This window comes from Garra rufa, chromosome 2 (genome assembly GCF_049309525.1).
Source record: "Garra rufa chromosome 2, GarRuf1.0, whole genome shotgun sequence".
Taxonomy (NCBI): domain Eukaryota; kingdom Metazoa; phylum Chordata; class Actinopteri; order Cypriniformes; family Cyprinidae; genus Garra; species Garra rufa.
The window spans coordinates 7595133-7615646 of NC_133362.1; the positions used below are offsets into that span (position 1 = coordinate 7595133).

A 20514-nucleotide genomic window follows, 5' to 3' on the forward strand; every position below is an offset into this window, starting at 1 on the left:
TGTTTTCCTTATGCACATTTTGGGCTGGAATCTGATGCGGACATAAGTTACCAACCCTGCAACAGATCAGACATGACTACAGCCTTTCACACTAGCTGAAGGTGTTGACCGAAACACTAAACACATGCAAGACTCAGACGCTGACTGGATGAGCTAACACAGAAACTCTCAAATAGAAATCTGAGTAAGCATATGAGCAAATGATGCTAGACGCTGACAGTAGTGTCCTGTTCCTCACCACAGAGCCAGCGATCCAGGGCTCGGTCGGCCGAGCTCTTCATGACGGGCAGAAACTCGGAGCTGAGCAGAAGGCCGCGACCCTGACCCTGTGTTTCTCTGAGCCGCTGCTGGAGGACTCGACTCTCACACAACTCCAGCACCAGCTTCATCTGCCACAGACTAAACGTCTCACAGAGATCGCCCCGATCCAGAGTCCGAACGGCCTACAGGGACCATCACAAATGCACAAGTGTGTTAACTGTCTTATGGCACATTTAACCTGTATAATGGACTCCTTTCATCATAGCAAGTACATGCAATCATCAAAGCAAGTGAAAAGATGAAATATATACTGTACTGTTCAAGAGTTTGGGGTCAGTAAGTTGTTTTCTAAGAAATTAATAGTTTTAATCAGCAAGGATGCAGTAAATTGATCAAAAGTGACAGTAAAGACAGCTGTAATGTTACAAAAGATTACTATTTCAAATAAACGCTGTTCTTTTGAACATTGCAATCATTAAATAAAAAATGGCCTCATTTTGTTCTAAAATTTGTAACTTTATTTTTGTCTTGTTTTCTTTTCTTTTATTATTTAATTTTTTTGTTTTTCTGGAATCCTGACAGGTTTCATGAAATTCAGGTTTTAGAAATATTGTGACTTTTATCAAATTAAATAAACAATAATTAAAGTAATAAATCATATTAAGTATTTATTTATTTTTTAAAAATCTATTTCAAATAAATGCTGTTCTTTTGAACTTTGTAATCATAAAAAAAATGACTTAATTTTGTTCTGGGGGAAAATTTTTCCATATTATTTTATTTTATTTTCATTTTTATGATTTTGTTTTGGCCTGGAATCCAATCCAAGCTTGCTCTTGACAGGTTTCATAAAATTCAGGTTTCAGAAATATATTTGCTTTCATAAAATAAAATAAATAATAATAATAATAAATGATTAATATTAAAATATTTAGTTTTCAAAAGATTTCTATAAAAAAAAAAATCCTGTTCTTTGAACTTTTTAATGATTAAAAATAGCCTGATTTTGTTTTCTAAGATTTGTTACTTTTTTTTATTTTTCTCTTTTTTTATTTTTCATTTTATGATTACAATTTGGCCTGGAATCCAATCCAAACTTGCTCTTGGCAGGTTCCAAAAAATTAAGGTTTTAGAAATATCTTGGCTTTTATAAAATAAAATAAATAATAAGTATTATATTAATATAAAATGTTTCATTTAATAATAAATAATACATTTATATTGATATTACAATTATTCTTTTATAATATATGATTAAATATATTTATTATTAATATTAATATTAAATTAGGTGGTTTTATCAAAAAAAGATTTTGCATTTTTAAAAAAGATATCACTGTTTCCACAAAAATATTGAGCAGCAAAATTGCTAATCATCAGAAATGTTTCTTGAGCTGCAAATCAGCATCATGTGACATTGAAGACTACAGTAACAATGCTGAAAATTCAGCTTTGTATCACAGAAATAAATTACATTTTACAATATATTAACATAGAAAACTGCAGTTTTTACTGTATTTTTAATCAAATAAATGCAGCCTTGGTGAGCAAAAGAGACATTTTCAAAAATGTGCGCTTTACTGTAACTGACCTGGTCAATAGAGATGTGGGTTGGCAGCATTTCTGGGTATTCCTGTGTCACACATTCATACAGAATTGCTGACAGTAATGCCACTGTCTCCTGCTTCTGTAGAACACAGAAAAATGTGTGAAAACTACAGCAACACCATCCTTCGACTTACGTAAAACTTCATGTCTATTTAAAGCATTAAGTCAATTACTACAAAAAATACTGTTGATTCATCCCTCAGTTGGAAATATAAATAAATGTTTATAGTAATGCACACATATGGGAAGCATAGCCGGAAAGTGGGTCATATTTACTGTATTCACACAGTTACCGTGACACACATTTTCTGGTTAAACGCTTTGCAGCGAGCCTCCAGGCGTCACTTTATTTCATTTGCTTTTCTATTACGTAGGAAAGAAATGACAATAAACCTGCTTTGATGTGTTAAGGTTATACTTTTGAAACTGAAAGTTTTTATTTGTGGTACGCCTGCTCTCCTGCTGAGCTTCCATTATAACAGTATTTACTATAAACACATTTCCCGTTTGTTTATACGCAAAAGGAGGCGATTTGATTACCGTATGTTGCATGTGGAAACATACTAGATATCTTAAAAAAAAAAGAAAAGTTCATGGGTTTAAAGCATTTCTGACATACTTTCCATTTAATTTGAGTTAAACCCTCTGTACAATAAAGTGTCAAAGATGAAAGTTATCTAAATCTGCTTTCCAAATCAGTTTATTCTCTTTATCACTGCACATCATTACCATTTTACATGGTCTCATAGTTATGTTATTTTAATATTTCAATGTATCCTATCACTTTACTCAAGGATACAAACTCATCAGACAAACTAAAAAAAAAAAAGATGTGACCCTCCTAGAGGAAAGAAAGACTTTGTTTTAAAATTAGGATTAAGAGTGAAATTCAACATGTGGATACTATTTAATATGACTATATATAATATAATAATAACAATATTATTTTTATTATTTCAATGTTTTTCTTTTTATTACAAATTAAGGCATACATGTAAAATTAAATCAATAAAAATGTATACCTTTGCACTGTAACATAAAAGAATTGAGTACTTAATAACAACACTATTACTGCTAATACTACAAATTATTATTATTGTTGTAGTTTGCTTTTTAAATCGTTAAAATTGAATAAAACTAATAACTATACTACTGCAGTAATAATACTATAATACTGTAAAATATTATTAAAATATATTAAAAAAATTAGATAGCAATCAAAATATATTATAGTAACTATTGTTGCACTGTAACAAAAAATAGACTGTTATGATAACTAATAATTCTATTAATAACACAACCATAATTTAAAAAATATTTATTTTATTAAATTGTAACAATTAAACCAATAAAAGAAATATTACTACACTGATGATACTACTTTACTGTAAAATAAAAGAATCAAGCCCTTTTCAGTGCTGTCAAATGATTAATCGCAATTAATCGCATCCAAAATAAAGGCTTTTGTTTAAATATATGTGTGTGTACTGTGTATATTTATTATGTATATATAAATATACACACATGCATGTTTAAATTTAAGAAAAGTTTGTTTATATATTAAAATATTTATATATTTTTATTTAATTTTTTAAATTATTTTTTCATTATTAAATTATTATTAACTTTAAATTTATATTTAATAATTTATAAATAATTTTTATTATATGAATATAAATATATATATGGAAAATGCATTCAAAATATTGCATGTGTATGTATTTATATATACATAATAAATATACACAGTACACAAATATTATGTAAACAAAAACTTTTATTATGGATGTGATTAATCAGGATTAAGTTTTTTTTTTAATTGCAAAACTTAAACCAATAAATAAATATATAACTATAGTTATAATACTTTTGTATTGCAATATAATATTGTATTAATAGTATTATTTTTCATAATATAAGATTATTATTATAATCTTAATATTATTATTATTATTGTATTAATACATAACTATAAATATTCTACCAAAAAAAAAAAATCATGCCAAAAATCATTAGGATATTAAGTAAAAATCATGTTCCATGAAGATATTTTGTAAATATTTTGTAAATATATTAAAACCTTTTGAAAAGTTTTTGAACTTTATTTGGACAACTTTAAAAGGCGATTTTCTCAATATTTTTTTTTTTTTTTTTACAGATGTTGTATAAATCTCAATTTTAAAAAAATGACCCTTATGACTAGTTTTGTGGTCCAGGGTCACTACAGTAATGATACTGTCAAATAAAATAATCAAGTATTTAATACTACTACAACTAATAATAATAAGATAATAAGACGCAATCTATTATTATAACTATCAATATTTTATATTATAAAGACATTTTACAGAGCTAACTAATATTCATGGTTGACTTGATTTTTTAACCATCAAGCTTTTATTTTGGTGGAAAACCACAGGGAGCTTTTGTTGACAATAGATGTGTAATTGATTCTCATTAAAAAAGAATGCAATGCTTGGAGTAATTTTGGATCCAAAAAAGGCATTTTCTCCACATTTGCATGTGCTTATGCAAACCGAGGGAGGCCTACATACTTTTTCAAGAACATTTTGCAGATAAAACAACTTTTAACAGAGGCCAGATCATTCCTTTAAGATCAAAATGACCCAGAATAATCCACGAACATAAAAACCAAAGGCTTTTCTTTTTTTCCTCCATCTTAGATGTTTCAAAGGAAAACATTAATCATTGTACAATTGCATGCTGCAGTCTGTAGGCTTTCACCTCACCTAAACAGTTTTTAAAAGATCAAGTCGTCTCAGTAGAGACTGCTATTTAGCATCCACATTTCTTTCCTTACGAATGCACACGGACAAGACTTCACCTCTGTAGGGAGTAGCTACATGAATGCTTTTTTCCTATTACCCAAACCATGCATTTTGCCTTAAAACAACACGTTTATGGTCTCACATGCTTCATGTTTTCCGAGGCCCTGCAGAAGTACTCGGCGAAGGAGACCAGAGCAGCGTCTGAGGTGAAGGTTGCGATGGCCTCTGGCTGCGTAGGAGACGAACAAGTGGGAGGAAAGGGAAAAATAGCTCATTCACATGAACAACATTCTTTGCAGCAGTTTGAAAGAACACATTATGCTGCTTTAATCCAATTAGGAGCACAAGACCCTCTGCAAACATCCAGAAATATCTTTGCACCTTTATCCTCTGTATTTGCATGAATGGATTAATGCTTGAATTATATACAAACAGGCATATGACATGGTAAATATTGACAGATGTCGGCCAAACCAGTTTGTGGACTGTAGGACTGTTGGTAATATTTAACCTGCACACAAACCCACCTTAAAAGTGCGAACTTCAGCGCTTCTGTTGTTGAGGTTGGGGGCCAGTAAGCTCTTCCAGCCTTGAGGGTCGTCCTTGTAGGGCAGCTGTCCTGCGCGCAACTTCACGTACAGAACGCCGTCTTTGGATAGGATGGATCTAGAAAAAAACAATATACTTTAAGTTCTTGATCGAGCTCCGTTCCAAAACCTAGGGAGCTGCCGTATAAAGCAGCATGCTAATGCAACCTAATACGTAATTTGGAACACTCCATGGGCAGCAACTCTATAATAGCAGTCATATTGACTGTTTAGAGATATCAGCATGTCATTAAGCATAAAACTACGCTACTGTTTAAAAGTGGTGTTGCTACTTTTATTTTTTTTAATTAGTCTCTATTTCTGCATATATTTGTATAGAAATACAGAAAAAAAAAAAAAAAAAATTGTGAAATATTTTTACAATTTAAAATAATTGTTTTGCATTTGAATATATTTTAAAATATAATTTGTTCCTGTATTTTAAGCAACATTACCCCAGTAACATGATCCTTCAGAAATCATTCTAATATGCCGATTTCCTGCTCAAGAAACATTTCTTATTATTATCAATGTTGAAAACAGTTGTATTGCTTATATTTTGCTTATATTGATGTTGCTATGCCTAACAGTTTAAAAAGAAAAAACTGGATTCTTTGATGTATAAAAAGTTCAAAAGAACAGCAATTTGAAATAGAACACTTTTTGATTCATTTAATGCATCCTTTTTGAATTAATATTAATTTATCATTGTATTTGTGTAAGTGTAAAGAAAACAAGAATAATACGATTTAAAGTAGTCTTAATAACAACACTTCAAGGAATTGTATACAATGATTTGACCGAAAAATTTTTGTTATGAACATTATACACTTTTATACCATTATACACATCTTTACTGTAACTTTTGCTTAATATGTTGAATTAATATTATCATTGCATATTTTTAAATTATCACTGTAGCATGTCAGTATCAAAGGTTATATTGAGAGAAAACTCAAGAATAGCAAGATTTTAAATAATTATTAATAACAACACTTTAAGGAATTGTATACAATAATTTGACAATATAGTTTTGTTTGGTTTTTTTTACACACAAGCTAAATCAAATCAAAATCAAACTTTCAAACTGATATTTGATTAAAATCCTAATATTTTCCCAGGAAAAACTTTTCTGAAAATCTCCATTAATGTACTTCCAGAGTAAAATAAATAAATAAATAAATAAAACCTAGTATCATTTAAAGTAGAACACTCTAATAAAATTAGAGTGGATAAGTTAAAGAAAGTTTAAGAAAGATAAAAAGAAATATATAAATATCAATAATATAAATGTTAAAACTTCAACTTATTTTATTTCAGTTTGTTGCCAAAGCAAGATTCCTATTTCTTTTTAAACTTTTTAAGTTTAGGTTTTTATTTCAGCATTTACTTAATGAAAATGTCAATTTTAGTCAATAATAATAACAAAGAAAAACAATGCTTTTGTAATTGTTCATTGAAAAGCAAAAAAATGGTGACTTGTGTCACTGAAGCAGTGTTATTTTAGTATTACTTTTTTTTAGTATTTATTAGTGTTTAGTATTTACTATTGTTTATATATATATAATATAATATATATTTGGAATTAGTTTTATTTTTGTCATTTTAATTTTGATTATTTTTTCTAGTAGTTATGTGCTTTTGTCATTTTATTATTTTTGCATTTGTTTATTTTTACTTCATGTTGCCTTGACACTTAAGTTAAATAATTTAATCTTTCTGAATAAAAGTTTTAAATTCTAATAAAATTGGAATTTAAAAAAATGATATAGATTTTTTTAATTTGGGAATGTTGTGGGTATGTTTTTCAAAATTTGGGAATGTTGTGGGTATGTAGTATGCAAAATACATTTGTGTATATTGAAACTTCAGTACTGAACAAAAAAAAAAATTCAGCATCTTGGATGTTTTTTTATTTTCACTGTGCTTATCGCAGTGCATTCTGGGATTGTCTTATCTTGAAGAATACATGTGATGCTCCCATAGATTGCAAAAATAAATTAGCACAACATTGCTGAGTACCTTCTGAAAAAGCATTCACATCTGGACCGTGGCTATGATGCCTTAAAAACAAACTATCTAGATAGTCAGCTCACTAGGTTTTGGAACAGAACTTGAAGCGGTTTAGTTTGATTTCATCTCACTTAATCTACATGCAGACTTACTGTAGATGTTGTGTTCCTTTACTGATGTCGATGTTCAGCTCCCAATATCTTGGACCTTTTACTTTAATCTGTATGGAAAGAGAAAAGCAAATACAAATCTCAGATTTAGGGAGTTTGTGTGAGCTGTAGTTGAAAGCGGTTTAATTTATTACCCGTTTCAGAAGGTGAAGTTCAGGCAGCATGGTGGGAGCCATCAACTCCACGGTTGTCTCTTCGTACCACTGCGTCTCCTATTAAACACATACCACATGCATGCACAAACAGATTAGAAACCTAATGCCTTGCATCAAGATGTATACGTCTACTATGCGTGACTCTATGCCTGCGTGAGCAAAGACGTTTTTGTAATTGCTGTGAACAGCTGGTTCCTTTCCTTTCACTGGCGTCACTTAATTGAAAAGATGCGTCCTGAAAGCAGCAGGGAAACATGGTTAGACGCCACGGTCAACCTTCAACAGTCCTTCGCAATGTTTATCACCTAGAAATCTCTTTGATGTGGCCTAATGGCCTCACACGCAACGGGACGGTTAGATGTTGGGATGTGGAGCTATGTGATAATTTTGTTGTCTCCAACAACAAATGGCATGGGAAATGGCAGGTGAAATGAGGGGGGAAAATGTGATGTCAATTTAAGAACTGAAAACGGATCATGAAACTCAGATGTTAAATCAGTTTGCAGTGCACTTTTAATAAAGGTCAAGATCATCCTTAAGAGCATCACTACTTATCTTTTTAAATACGTCAAGCCCGAAATTATTCATACCCCTGGCAAATTCTGACCTAAAGTGACTTTTATCCAACCAGCAAGTGTTTTTTGACCGGAAAAGACACAGGATTTTCCCAAAAGATAATAAGACGATGTACAAGAGGCATCATTCTGGAAAAAAAAAAAATATTACTCATCTTTTATTTACATTTGAACAAAAAGTGGCATGTCCAAAATTATTCATACCCTTTGCAAACTGTCAGTCTATTAGAAAATCCAAAGTTCTATACCATTCCAAATAGTCCAAGCTGTTCTCTGACAGACTCTATTGCCTTCAGAATATTAAAACTTTAAACTTTTAAAACTACTTTAAACTTCAAACCATCAAACTTTACGGTCCAGCTCTCTTAAGCCAACTTAAAGTTTGTCTTGACAAACTTTTTTTTTTTATCTAGTTTGCTTATATTGCTTCAAAGTCAGGTTTGAGATTTTGGGCATTTTGGTTTTTCATAATGCGTTTTTTCAGACTAGTAGAAAGAAAACATCCAAAAATGTCGTTAAGTGTTTATTATTTTTAAAGGCCGTTGATTTTTTTCTCCTACACTGAGCCATAAATCTCCACTTCAATAGCACTTACACACACCAAACTTTAAAGTTTTATTCCTGTCTATAACCTGAAGGTTTTTACAGAGGGATTTGTTCATATATAATTTACTTGATTTTATACAACATTTTATTTCCCCCAAAAATGTATTAATGTAAATATATTGTTTTCCGTCTGTTCTAAGTATTTTCTAAGTTATAGAGTGACAAAATGAGATTCCAAAATTCCCTCTGTAAAAACATTTGACTCTAATGTCAAAAAAAAATAAAGAATTTTTAAACTGACCTGTTTAGATTTTTGTACTAGAAATCTATGCAAATTAGCACATATGTGACCCTGGACCACAAAACCAGTCATAAGGTTAAATTTGACAAAACTGAGATTTATACATCATATGGAAGCTCAATAAATAAGCTTTCTATTGATGTATGGTTTGTTAGGATAGGACAATATTTGGCCGAGATACAGCTATTTGAAATCAGAAATCTGAGGATGCAAAAAAAAATCAAAAAGACTGAGAAAATCACCTTTAAAGTTGTCCAAATTAGGTTCTTAACAATGCATATTACAAATCAAAAATTACATTTTGATATGTTTACAGTAGGAATTTTACAAAAAATCTTCATGGAACATGATCTTTACTTAATTTCTTAATGATTTTTGGCATAAAAGAAAAATCAAAAATTGACCCATGCAATGTATTTTTGGCTATTGCTACAAATATACCCCAGCGACTTAAGACTGGTTTTGTGGTCCAGGGTCACATATTTCATTAAATAATGCCTTAATTGCATATTTAAACCTTACTTTTTAAAAAGCTTGTAATACAAAAAATGTTTGCAATTATCAATGTAATCATGATAAAAATGTGTTAATTTTTTTACCCTATTCACCTGCAGTGTCTCTACTTACTACTATAGTCTGAAACAAACAGTTAACTATTATTAATAATGATTAACATTATTTAATGCCGCACTTCATCTGAGAGGGAAAGTCATTTTAGAGCAGGGTTATTATTGTTAACTAAAACTACTAAAACATTTTAAATGGATCTAAACATGAAATAAAATAAAATATAAATATTAGGTGAAAAAGATAAACTTACTTAAGTGTCAAGGCAACATGAAATAGAAATAAACAAACAAACAAAACAAAAAATAATACAATAAAAATAAAAAAATGACAAAAGCACATAATTACTAAAAAATTTAATTAAAATGAAAATTGAAATATTGAAAAAAATTAAAATACAAAAATAAATGCTAATTCCAAATATTCCTAAAATAGATAAAATAGTAAATAATGCATAAAATAGAGCAAATACAAAACAAAAAGCACTGTTGTTCTTAAATGTGATTTAAAATGTGAAAATGGTCTGATTTAATGTTGGTGACCAGCTTTGTTACTGACAACCTATTAAAAATAATTGTATTTAATTTAACTGAAAGCTGAAATAAAACAAATTGTAAATATTACATTAAAAACTTAAAAGGTTTTAAAAAGTCTTGCATTGGCAACACATAAAAAAGTTGAAGTATTAAAATTAATAATAATAACAGAAGAAAATAATATAAATTTTGAAGAAATTGTCAAAAAAAATTAAAAGAGCACATAACTTAAACTAAAGTTAAAATAAGTACTGAAATTACAAACATTCAAAACATGCATAAAATAGTATAAGTAATACTGAAATAACAGTTTCAGAAAGAGAGCAAGTTGTTATTATTATTATTATTATTTTTTTGCATTTCAATGAACAATTTAAAAAAGCGTTGTTGGAACAAATGTGAATTAAAAAAGTGAAAATGGTCTGTAACCAGGTTTGTTATTGTTAACTAAAATGAACACTAAACGTACTACATTCTAAAAAATCATGTTTGTGTTTTTTTAACTCAAATGCTGGGTTCAGCCTGTTGCATCATTTTATTGGATTGTTTTTAATATTTTTACCCAGGTGCTGGGTAGTTAAAAAAAAAAATCTGAGTTATTTTGACCCAAATGCTGGGTTTTAACCCAAATGCTGGGTTAAAAGTGATAACAGAGAATGGTTGAATACACTTAAATTAAAATGCTAATTTTAAAATGTAAAAAAAAAAAAAATTCTAACATGCTAAGTTGGTTGTTTTTAACTCAGCATTTTTTAGGTTGCATTAAAAAATATTTTTGTTAACTGAAATAAAAAGTAAACATTAGATCACAAACTTAAAAAAAAAAAAAAATAAATAAAAAAAATATATATATAAATAAAAAGGTGCTGGTCATATAATTAGAATATCTTAAAGTTGATTTTACTAATTCCATTCAAGAAGTGAAACTTGTATAATGTATACATTCATTCCACACAGACTGATATATTTCAAGTGCTTATTTCTTTTAATTTTGATGATTATGACTGACAAATAATGATAACCCCAAATTCAGTATCACAGAAAATTAGAATATTGTGAAAAGGTTCAGTATTGAAGACACCTGGTGCCACACTCTAATCAGCTAATTAACTCAAAACACCTGTAAAGGCCTTTAAATGGTCTCTCAGTCTAGTTCTGTAGGCTACACAATCATGGGGAAGACTGCTGATTTGACAGTTGTCCAAAAGACGACCATTGACACCTTGCACAAGGAGGGTAAGACACAAAAGGTCATTGCAAAAGAGGCTGGCTGTTCGCAGAGCTCTGTGTCCAAGCACATTAACAGAGAGGCGAAGGGAAGGAAAAGATGTGGTAGAAAAAACTTTTTGAAGATATTCTAATTATATGACCAGCACCTGTATAGAAATCTTGCCTTCGCAACTAATTGAAATAAAATCAGTTAAATTATTACACCGAAAATAAATGAAATGTTTAAAACTTTTAAAACATTACAAAAGCACATGAGAACTGAAAATATAAAAATGAAAGCCAATTCAAAAATTGAATAGACACTATGATAGTACATAATTAATACTAAAATAACACTTCCTTTCATTGAATGTGAGTAAGAGTATGTTTTGAAAGACCACATCAAGGCGTGAGTCACATGCAGCACATACCTTGTAGGTGACATCTAGCAGAGCGTAGCAGGGTTTGAGAGTGTCCACGTCTACAGGAACCAGCAGACGCGGTTCTGCTGCGAGCACAGCCAGGTGGCGCAACGCCTGGAGGTGATACCTGCAAAGAGGAACAAGAACATATGTTTAGAAGAAACAAAAAATGATTATTTATACTTCCATCCTTAACATCAAACCCATCTGCCAGTCTGACACACAATCAGTTGTAGAGTAAACTCTAGAGGATGTGTTTCAATGTTTTTTTATTATCTCTATTCTTTTTCAACAGCAGTAGTACCACAGAAAAGTGTTTAGATGTATTGTCTTTTTTCAAACTGTCACTATTTTTGTGTTTGTGCTCTTTCTTTAAAACAGCTTGGTTTGATATCTTTTTAATCTAATGCAACGTCATTCACATATTTTCAAGTGTGCGAATGCTTTTTGGGCCCGGTGTCTAACAGGACACGTTCACACCATGTAGATACGAGCATTCAATACACACACATTCACGATTCTGGGTAACAAGTCTCATTTACAGTAAAAATGAAAGTGGTTTTCCTCTGAAGCGCCGACAATAAAGTCATATTTGCTCATTGTGACGTGTGTGTGTGTGCGTGTGTTAGCAGCTGTTGTCTACCTGTTGTCTGTGCTGTGAGCAGGAAAATGAGGATAAAGTGCACAAAGCAGGGCGGCAATGGCCGAGTTGGAGGTGCTGAGTGTGTACCTGTGGAAAAAGCAAAAGCATGTCATAAAAATTAGGTTTTGACTTTTCTCTGACAACATATTTCCAGTTGAGTGAGGAAAAACATAAATGAGCGTATGTGGTGAATTGACGCTGGAAAATTAGCGCAAAATAAACAATGGATGCACATGCTGCATATTCAGTTGTCCCCGGAGGCAATATTTCAGAGCGTGTGTGACACACGCAATTGTGTAGCGAGGGGGAAATTGGTCATGCATTGTTCACCGGTACTATTTGTGCTCTTTCAAAAGGCCTCACTTAAAAATAATGGGCGAGTTGAGGAGTGCACTCGAACAGGTTCCGACAGGACGAGAGGCTCTTACTGTGCCTTTTAACTGACCTGGTTAGAGGTCACCTTATTTCTCTTTAAAAAAGCTCAAGAGCTTATGTACCGGCCCACCACAACACCTGCAGCTCGCTGCTTCACACATGCACGTACATTTTTTTTAAATGCAATTTTTCTCATATCTACAGCAGCAACACATTACATAAGGTAAATTATGCATTACTTTGTTCTAAACCAATGATACATCAAATTTTCAACTATTTCAAACCGTTTTAGAGGACTAAAAACATGATGTTTTTACTGTGTCAGTCGATTTCATGCACACAATGTGAATACAACTACAACACGTAAACATAATCAGCCATATGGACGCTTGCGATCAATATTTATCGATCAATAAGATCAATATTTAATCTATGCTGTTTTCTCTTAATGCATGAACTAAAACAGATCGCTGTAGTTGCCTATGTTCAAGCTGCACAAGAACCGATCATATGCTTTACTACTAGTTATAGCACAAAATAAACATTTATTTATTGGAAGAAAACAAGGTAACAATTTATTTTAAGGTGCCCTTGTCGCATCTTACATGTACTTGCTATCATAATTAGGGATGGGTACCAAGAAGCGGTATTTTTTTGGACCTGTACTAGGGCTGTGCGATATTGAAGAAAAATGCGATATGCGATAACACATTAAATAATGCGATATACAATATGCGATATGGTAATGCTTAAAAAGTGCCACATGGTCAGATTAAACAGTTTTACGCAGCTATTACTAAGTCAGTTCTGTGAACTTCCATAACTATCTTGTGTCATATTTTAGTATATCTTCTGAAGGGACAATACTATAGAAATGAAACTAGATATATTTAGAGTAGTCATTATTGTCCCCTGAAAATGACTCAACATACAGCCATTATTGTCAAATAGCTGGCGACAAAAGTGAACCTGTCCAAAGTGTCAATATTTTGTGTTAGCACCATTGTTATCTGGCACTGCCTTAATCATCCTGTGCATGGAATTGACCAGAGCTGCACAGGTTGTTGCTGGGATCCTCTTCCACTCCTCACAGAGCTGCTGGACGTTAGACACATGGTGCTTCTCCACCTTACATTTGAGGATGCCCCACAGGTGCATAAGCTTCAGGTCTGGAGACATACTTGGCCACCCCATCACCTTCAGCTTCCTCAGCAAGGCAGTTGTCATCTTGGTGGTGTTTGGGATCGTTATCATGTTGGAAAACTGCTGTTCGGCCTATTTTCTGAAGGAAAGGGCATCATATTCTGCTTCAGAATGTACAGTACATAATGGGATCCATGTTTCCCTCAATGAACTGCAGCTCCCCAGTACCAGCAACACTCATGCAGCCCCAGACCATGATGCTACCACCACCATGCTTGACTGTAGGCAATTTTCTTGGTACTCCTCACCACACACATGCTCAGAGCCAAACAAGTTTATCTTAAAGTCTCATCAGACCACAGGACATGGTTCCAGTAATTCATGCTCTTGGACTGGTTGTCTTCAGCAAACTGTTTGTGGGCTTTCTTGTGAGCCAGCTTCAGATGAGGCTTCCTTCTGGGACGACGCCTATGCAAACTGACTTGCTGCAGCGTGCGTCATATGGTCTGAACACTGACAAGCTGACCTTCTACTTCTGCCACCTTTGAAGCAATGCTGGCAGCACTCATACATCTGTTTTTTGAAGCCAGGTTCTGCACCTGACGCACAGAACGAGTGCTCAACTTTGTTGATCGACCCTTGCAAGGCCTGTTCCGAATGGATCCCATCTTGGAAAACCTCTGTATGACCCTGACCACTGTAGTGTAACTCGGTTTCAGGGTGTTACTGAATAGCCTTGGCCATCTTTGTGGAGAGCAACAATTCTAATTCTCAAATCCTCAGAGAGTTCTTTGCCATGAGATGCCATGTTGAACATCCAGTGGTCAGTATGAGAGAATTGTACTTAAAGCACCTAATTTTAACTGCTCTAATACAAGATACACAACTTTGTATGGTCCTGTCAAGCAGACAAAAACAAACATGCATGGTTAAACAACATACTGCTGTTATCACTTAGGGTGCACTCACTTTGTTGCCAGCTATTTTGACAATAATGGCTGTATGTTGAGTTATTTTCAGATTACAAGAGCTCCTGTAAAACCACCACAAATTCCTTATGTTTGTGCACACTTGGCAAATAAAGCTTATCCTGATTCTGTTTCTATTATGACTAGCATACATGTTTCACTTTTTGTGAGAAGAAAACACCCCTACAACAACTTCTGAAAGTGAACGGTTGCGTTTTTATGTAGCATTACATAAAAATGTCATTTTAATATTAGTGTCATTATTTTAACATCAGTTTAGGAACTGTGTAATAAAAAGGAAAAATTAAACTGCTTAGTCTTCACTCTATGAATTTAATATGCACTGATTCTTATTTAAGCTAACAAAAGTTATTTAGGCAAGAGCAGTGAGTGATTTTCTCTTTGTCTTTTGTTCATGTCCCTAAATATTGCAAGCTGTAGCGATATGCATATTGTAATATGTACATTTGCGATATTTTGACATATTGCACAGCCCTAACTGACACGTAATTGGGTCAATAGAGGACTACAGTACCAATAAGCTTCAGGACAAATGAGACTGTTATTGAAACTTGCATTGTTTTATATCCTTATACTTCAATGTTAATGGAGGCAACACTAGTAGTATAATAAAAACATAATTTTGCTATTAAAAAGTTGCAATTTAAGCTCATTTTCATTTTTCATTTTCAGTTTTTGCCCAAGTACATCCAGAATGTTCCATTTCAGTCCAGAATTTACATTCATTTTTCATTTCTGTGCATCACTATTCAAACCCAAGGGATTTTTTTTCTTCTAAATTTAAACTTGGTGCATGAAGAAGCATTACTGCAAATTTGACATCAAGACTAAACCTCATGCAGTGTGTGACAGAATGTAACACTGAATATGCAGAAGCATGAATGACATGAGAATGAGTAAATGATGATGGAATTCATTTGTGGATGAACTTCCTTTAATGCATTATCTAACAGAGAATGAAATGTGAGGTCAAAGGAGATAAAGAAGGCATTCCATAACAGAGGAAGTATGATGATAAAGGCTATTATCGCAGTTTCAATGTCAGGGGACACAAAAACACAATAACGCTTTATCTGCGGTTATAAATAGCATAAACTGTAGCTGGCATGTTCTCACGCTTTGCTTGGCCGCATAGCAACAACCTTTGTTCTGAGGAATCATTCATGTCTGTGTGGGATGAACTACAATGAGTCCTAACCCCTAAAATATAAAAGTAAGTAAATATTTTTTAACTTCCGGTTTAATCATCCCAAAGTCAGTGGGTTTTTGGCCTGAAATAAGGTTTGTGTTTAACCCAAGTTCATGTTTTGTTCTATGACATGAAATACATCAGTAATATCCCACTCATGACTTTAAGTTTTTACATTTCTTGAAATATGCAACACTTGTCTAAATTGGACTACAAATGAAAGCTCTTTTACCTACTAATCCATTTTATCAGCCTCTCTGTGGTTATAATCATGCTTTTACAAAATATTCTAACTCAAACTTCTCAATTTGTACATTTTAAAAAGAGACTGAAAGATTTTTCGGAAGATTTCAAAAGTCATGCGGCTGTGGTGTAGTTCATTTATACAGTGAGGGAAAAAATTATTTGATCTCCTGCTGATTTTGTACGTTTGCCCACTGACAAAGGAATGATCAGTCTATAATTTTAATTGTACGTTTATTTTGACAATAAGAGATAGAATAACCACAAAAAAAAAAAAAAATAGATAAATAGATTTGCATTTTTAATGAGTGAAATAAGTATTTGATCCCCTATCAATCAGCGAGATTTCTGGCCTTCAGGTGTATTTTATACAGGTAACAAACTGAGAGTAGGAGTCGTCTCTTAAAGGGAGTGCTCCTAATCTCAGTTTGCTACCTGAAAAAAAGACACCTGTCCATAAAAGCAATCAATCAATCGGATTCCAAACTCTCCACCGTGGCCAAGACCAAAGAGCTATCCAAGGATGTCAGGGACAAGATTGTACAGTCGTGGCCAAAAGTTGAGAATTACATAAATATTGGAAATTGGAAAAGTTGCTGCTAAAGTTTTTATAATTGCAATTTGCATATACTCCAGAATGTTATGAAGAGTGATCAGATGAATTGCATAGTCCTTCTTTGCCATGAAAATTAACTTAATCCCGAAAAAACAAATTTCCACTGCATTTCATTGCTGTCATTAAATGACCTGCTGAGATCATTTCAGTAATCGTCTTGTTAACTCAGGTGAGAATGTTGACGAGCACAAGGCTGGAGATCATTATGTCAGGCTGATAGGGTTAGAATGGCAGACTTGACATGTTAAAAGGAGGGTGATGCTTGAAATCATTGTTCTTCCATTGTTAACCATGGTGACCTGCAAAGAAACGCGTGCAGCCATCACTGCGTTGCATAAAAATCACAGGCAAGGATATTGTGGCTACTAAGATTGCACCTAAATCAACAATTTACAGGATCATCAAGAACTTCAAGGAAAGAGGTTCAATTCTTGTTAAGAAGGCTTCAGGGCGTCCAAGAAAGTCCAGCAAGCGCCAGGATCTTCTCCTAAAGAGGATTCAGCTGCAGGATCGGAGTGCCACCAGTGCAGAGCTTGCTCAGGAATGGCAGCAGGCAGGTGTGAGCGCATCTGCACGCACAGTGAGGCCAAGACTTTTGGAAGATGGCCTGGTGTCAAGAAGGGCAGCAAAGAAGCCACTTCTCTCCAAAAAAAAAAAAAAAACATCAGGGACAGATTGATCTTCTGCAAAAAGTATGGCCAATGGACTGCTGAGGACTGGGGCAAAGTCATATTCTCAGATGAAGCCTCTTTCCGATTGTTTGGGGCATCTGGAAAAAGGCTTGTCTGGAGAAGAAAAGGTGAGCGCTACCATCAGTCCTGTGTCATGCCAACAGTAAAGCATCCTGAGACCATTCATGTGTGGGGTTGCTTCTCATCCAAGGGAGTGGGCTCACTCACAATTTTGCCCAAAAACACAGCCATGAATAAAGAATGGTACCAAAACACCCTCCAACAGCAACTTCTTCCAACAATCCAACAACAGTTTGGTGAAGAACAATGCATTTTCCAGCACGATGGAGCACCGTGCCATAAGGCAAAAGTGATAACTAAGTGGCTCGGGGACAAGACGTTGAAATTTTGGGTCCATGGCCTGGAAACTCCCCAGATCTTAATCCCATTGAGAACTTGTGGTCAATCCTTAAGAGGCGGGTGGACAAACAAAAACCCACTAATTCTGACAAACTCCAATATGTGATTATGAAAGAATGGGTTGCTATCAGTCAGGATTTGGCCCAGAAGTTGATTGAGAGCATGTCCAGTCGAATTGCAGAGGTCCTGAAAAAGAAGGGCCAACACTGCAAATACTGACTCTTTGCATGAATGTCATGTAATTGTTGATAAAAGCCTTTGAAATGTATGAAGTGCTTGTAATTATATTTCAGTACATCACAGAAACAACTGAAACAAAGATCTAAAAGCAGTTTAGCAGCAAACTTTGTGAAAACTAATATTTATGTCATTCTCAAAACTTTTGGCCACGACTGTAGACCTACACAAGGCTGGAATGGGCTGCAAGACCGTCGCCAAGCAGCTTGGTGAGAAGGTGACAACAGTTGGTGCGAAACACAAGATAACTGTCAATCTCCATTTAAGATCTCACCTCGTGGAGTTTCAAAGATCATGAGAAGAGGGATCTTGGAGGATCAGGAGGAGGAAACAGGAGGATCTTGTCAATGATCTCAAGGCAGCTGGGACCAGAGTCACCAAGAAAACAATTGGTAACACTACGCCGTGAAGGACTGAAATCCTGCAGCGTTCACACGTACAGGCCCATCTGAAGTTTGCCATTGAACCTCTGAATGATTCACAGGAGAACTGGGTGAAAGTGTTATGGTCAGATGAGACTAAAATCGAGCTCTTTGGCATCAACTCAACTTGCCGTGTTTGGAGGAGGAGGAATGCTGCCTATGACCCCAAGAACACCATCCCCACCATCAAACATGGAGGTGGAAACATTATGCTTTGGGGGTGTTTTTCTGCTAAGGGGACAAGACAACTGCATCGCATCAAAGGGACGATGGACGGGGCCATGCACCGTCAAATCTTGGGTGAGAACCTCCTTCCCTCATTGAAAATGGGCCGTGGATGGGTATTCCAGCATGACAATGACCCAAAACACATGGCCAAGGCAATAATGGAGTGGCTCAAGAAGAAGCACATTAAGGTCCTGTAGTGGTCTAGCCAGTCTCCAAACCTTAATCCCATAGAAAATCTGTGGAGGGAGCTGAAGGTTTGAGTTGACAAACGTCAGCCTTGAAACCTTAATGACTTTTAGAGGATCTGCAAAGAGGAGTGGGACAAAATCCTTCCTGAGATGTGTGCAAACCTGGTGGCCAACTACAAAAAACATCTGACCTCTGTGACTGCCAACAAGGGTTTTGCCACCAATTACCAAGTCATGTTTTGCGAAGGGATCAAATACTTATTTCACTCATTAAAATGCAAATCAATTTAAAAAAAATTTAATGCGTTTTTCTAAATTTTTTTGTTGTTACTCTGTCTCTCAGTGTTAAAATAAACCTAATATTAAAATTAGGGCTGTCCCCGAATAGTCGAAGATTCGATGCATCGATATGCGGAGCCTGATTCGACCACCGATCTCACAGTCGAATCTTCGCGGGTGAAACGAGCATGCTACCATTTTGGCAATATGGGGGTGCTCAATGTCTAATTGCACACAGAACTACTGGTTTTGTACGGTTATATTAAGTTATATACAGCCTTTGATTATGATAATGCAGTAAAAACAAAAGTGAAAAGAAAGAAGCGTTCAATAAATATTTTAACGTGTTTGTGAATAAATCTAACCACCCCTGTGACAGATTTAATTTTCACTTGCCCTGATCCATGATGAGATGCGGACCATCTTGACGGCAGGGATGGCGGCGATCACACCGAACGCGTTTTTGCAATTGGAGGCGCCTCTTTTGAATGGCTTTCTGTTGGCAGTGAGCGTTCTGCGCTCTGTTTATGCGCCCCCCGCGCCTCGCGTTTTTGCAGGAGCGCTCTGAGCGCCTGAAGTTGAAAAAAAAAATCAACTCTGAGCGGAAAAACGCCCAACGTCATTCGCGTTCTTTTCCATTGTCCAATCGAATGAATGGAGAGGCGGGTCTTCTGTTGTGATGGCGAAAGTTTACCGTTGCTTAAAAAGTCCGGAGACTGCAAGAAATGGAGGAGAAACCTTTGGTGTCTATCGTGGGTAACCAGGAGCTGTATTATTTAGGGTTTCTGCTAATATGACAGTTTACTTAACAGCAAAAAAACTAAGATTTTAGAGCGTTCGCGCTATGATCCTTTGATTTGACTGACAGGACAGCTGTTTCGGTCGTTGCTTAGCAAAAAAGGCAGTGCTGTGCGCCTCGCGTTTTTAGAACTAAAAGACGCGTTCTGTGTTTTTATTTAAACCTAAATAAGTTCGTCTGTCAGTTGGCAGGCAGTTTTGGTCGCTTTATTAAAAGTTGTTGCTGTGTGCAGTGTGTAAAATAAAATAAAAACTGTTTTACCCTCCTGCTGACTATAGTGTCGTGCCCCTCCCAACCCATTCACACACACACATAAGCCTATGATTCGACTAT

At 34.2% G+C, this 20514-nt stretch overlaps 1 protein-coding gene across 1 annotated transcript in view; it reads right to left on the reverse strand.

Annotated features, from left to right (window-relative positions):
- Positions 1–206: 206 nt before the first annotated feature.
- anapc1 (anaphase promoting complex subunit 1) overlaps positions 207–20514 on the reverse strand; it is a 108433-nt gene continuing 88125 nt past the window's right edge. The window contains exons 39-46 of the mRNA XM_073834566.1: positions 12383–12469; positions 11749–11866; positions 7563–7640; positions 7411–7478; positions 5186–5324; positions 4801–4887; positions 1853–1948; positions 207–443 (exon numbers count right to left, since the gene is read on the reverse strand). Of these exons, the coding sequence (XP_073690667.1) occupies positions 207–443; positions 1853–1948; positions 4801–4887; positions 5186–5324; positions 7411–7478; positions 7563–7640; positions 11749–11866; positions 12383–12469 (910 nt within the window). The remainder of the gene's footprint in view (positions 444–1852; positions 1949–4800; positions 4888–5185; positions 5325–7410; positions 7479–7562; positions 7641–11748; positions 11867–12382; positions 12470–20514) is intronic.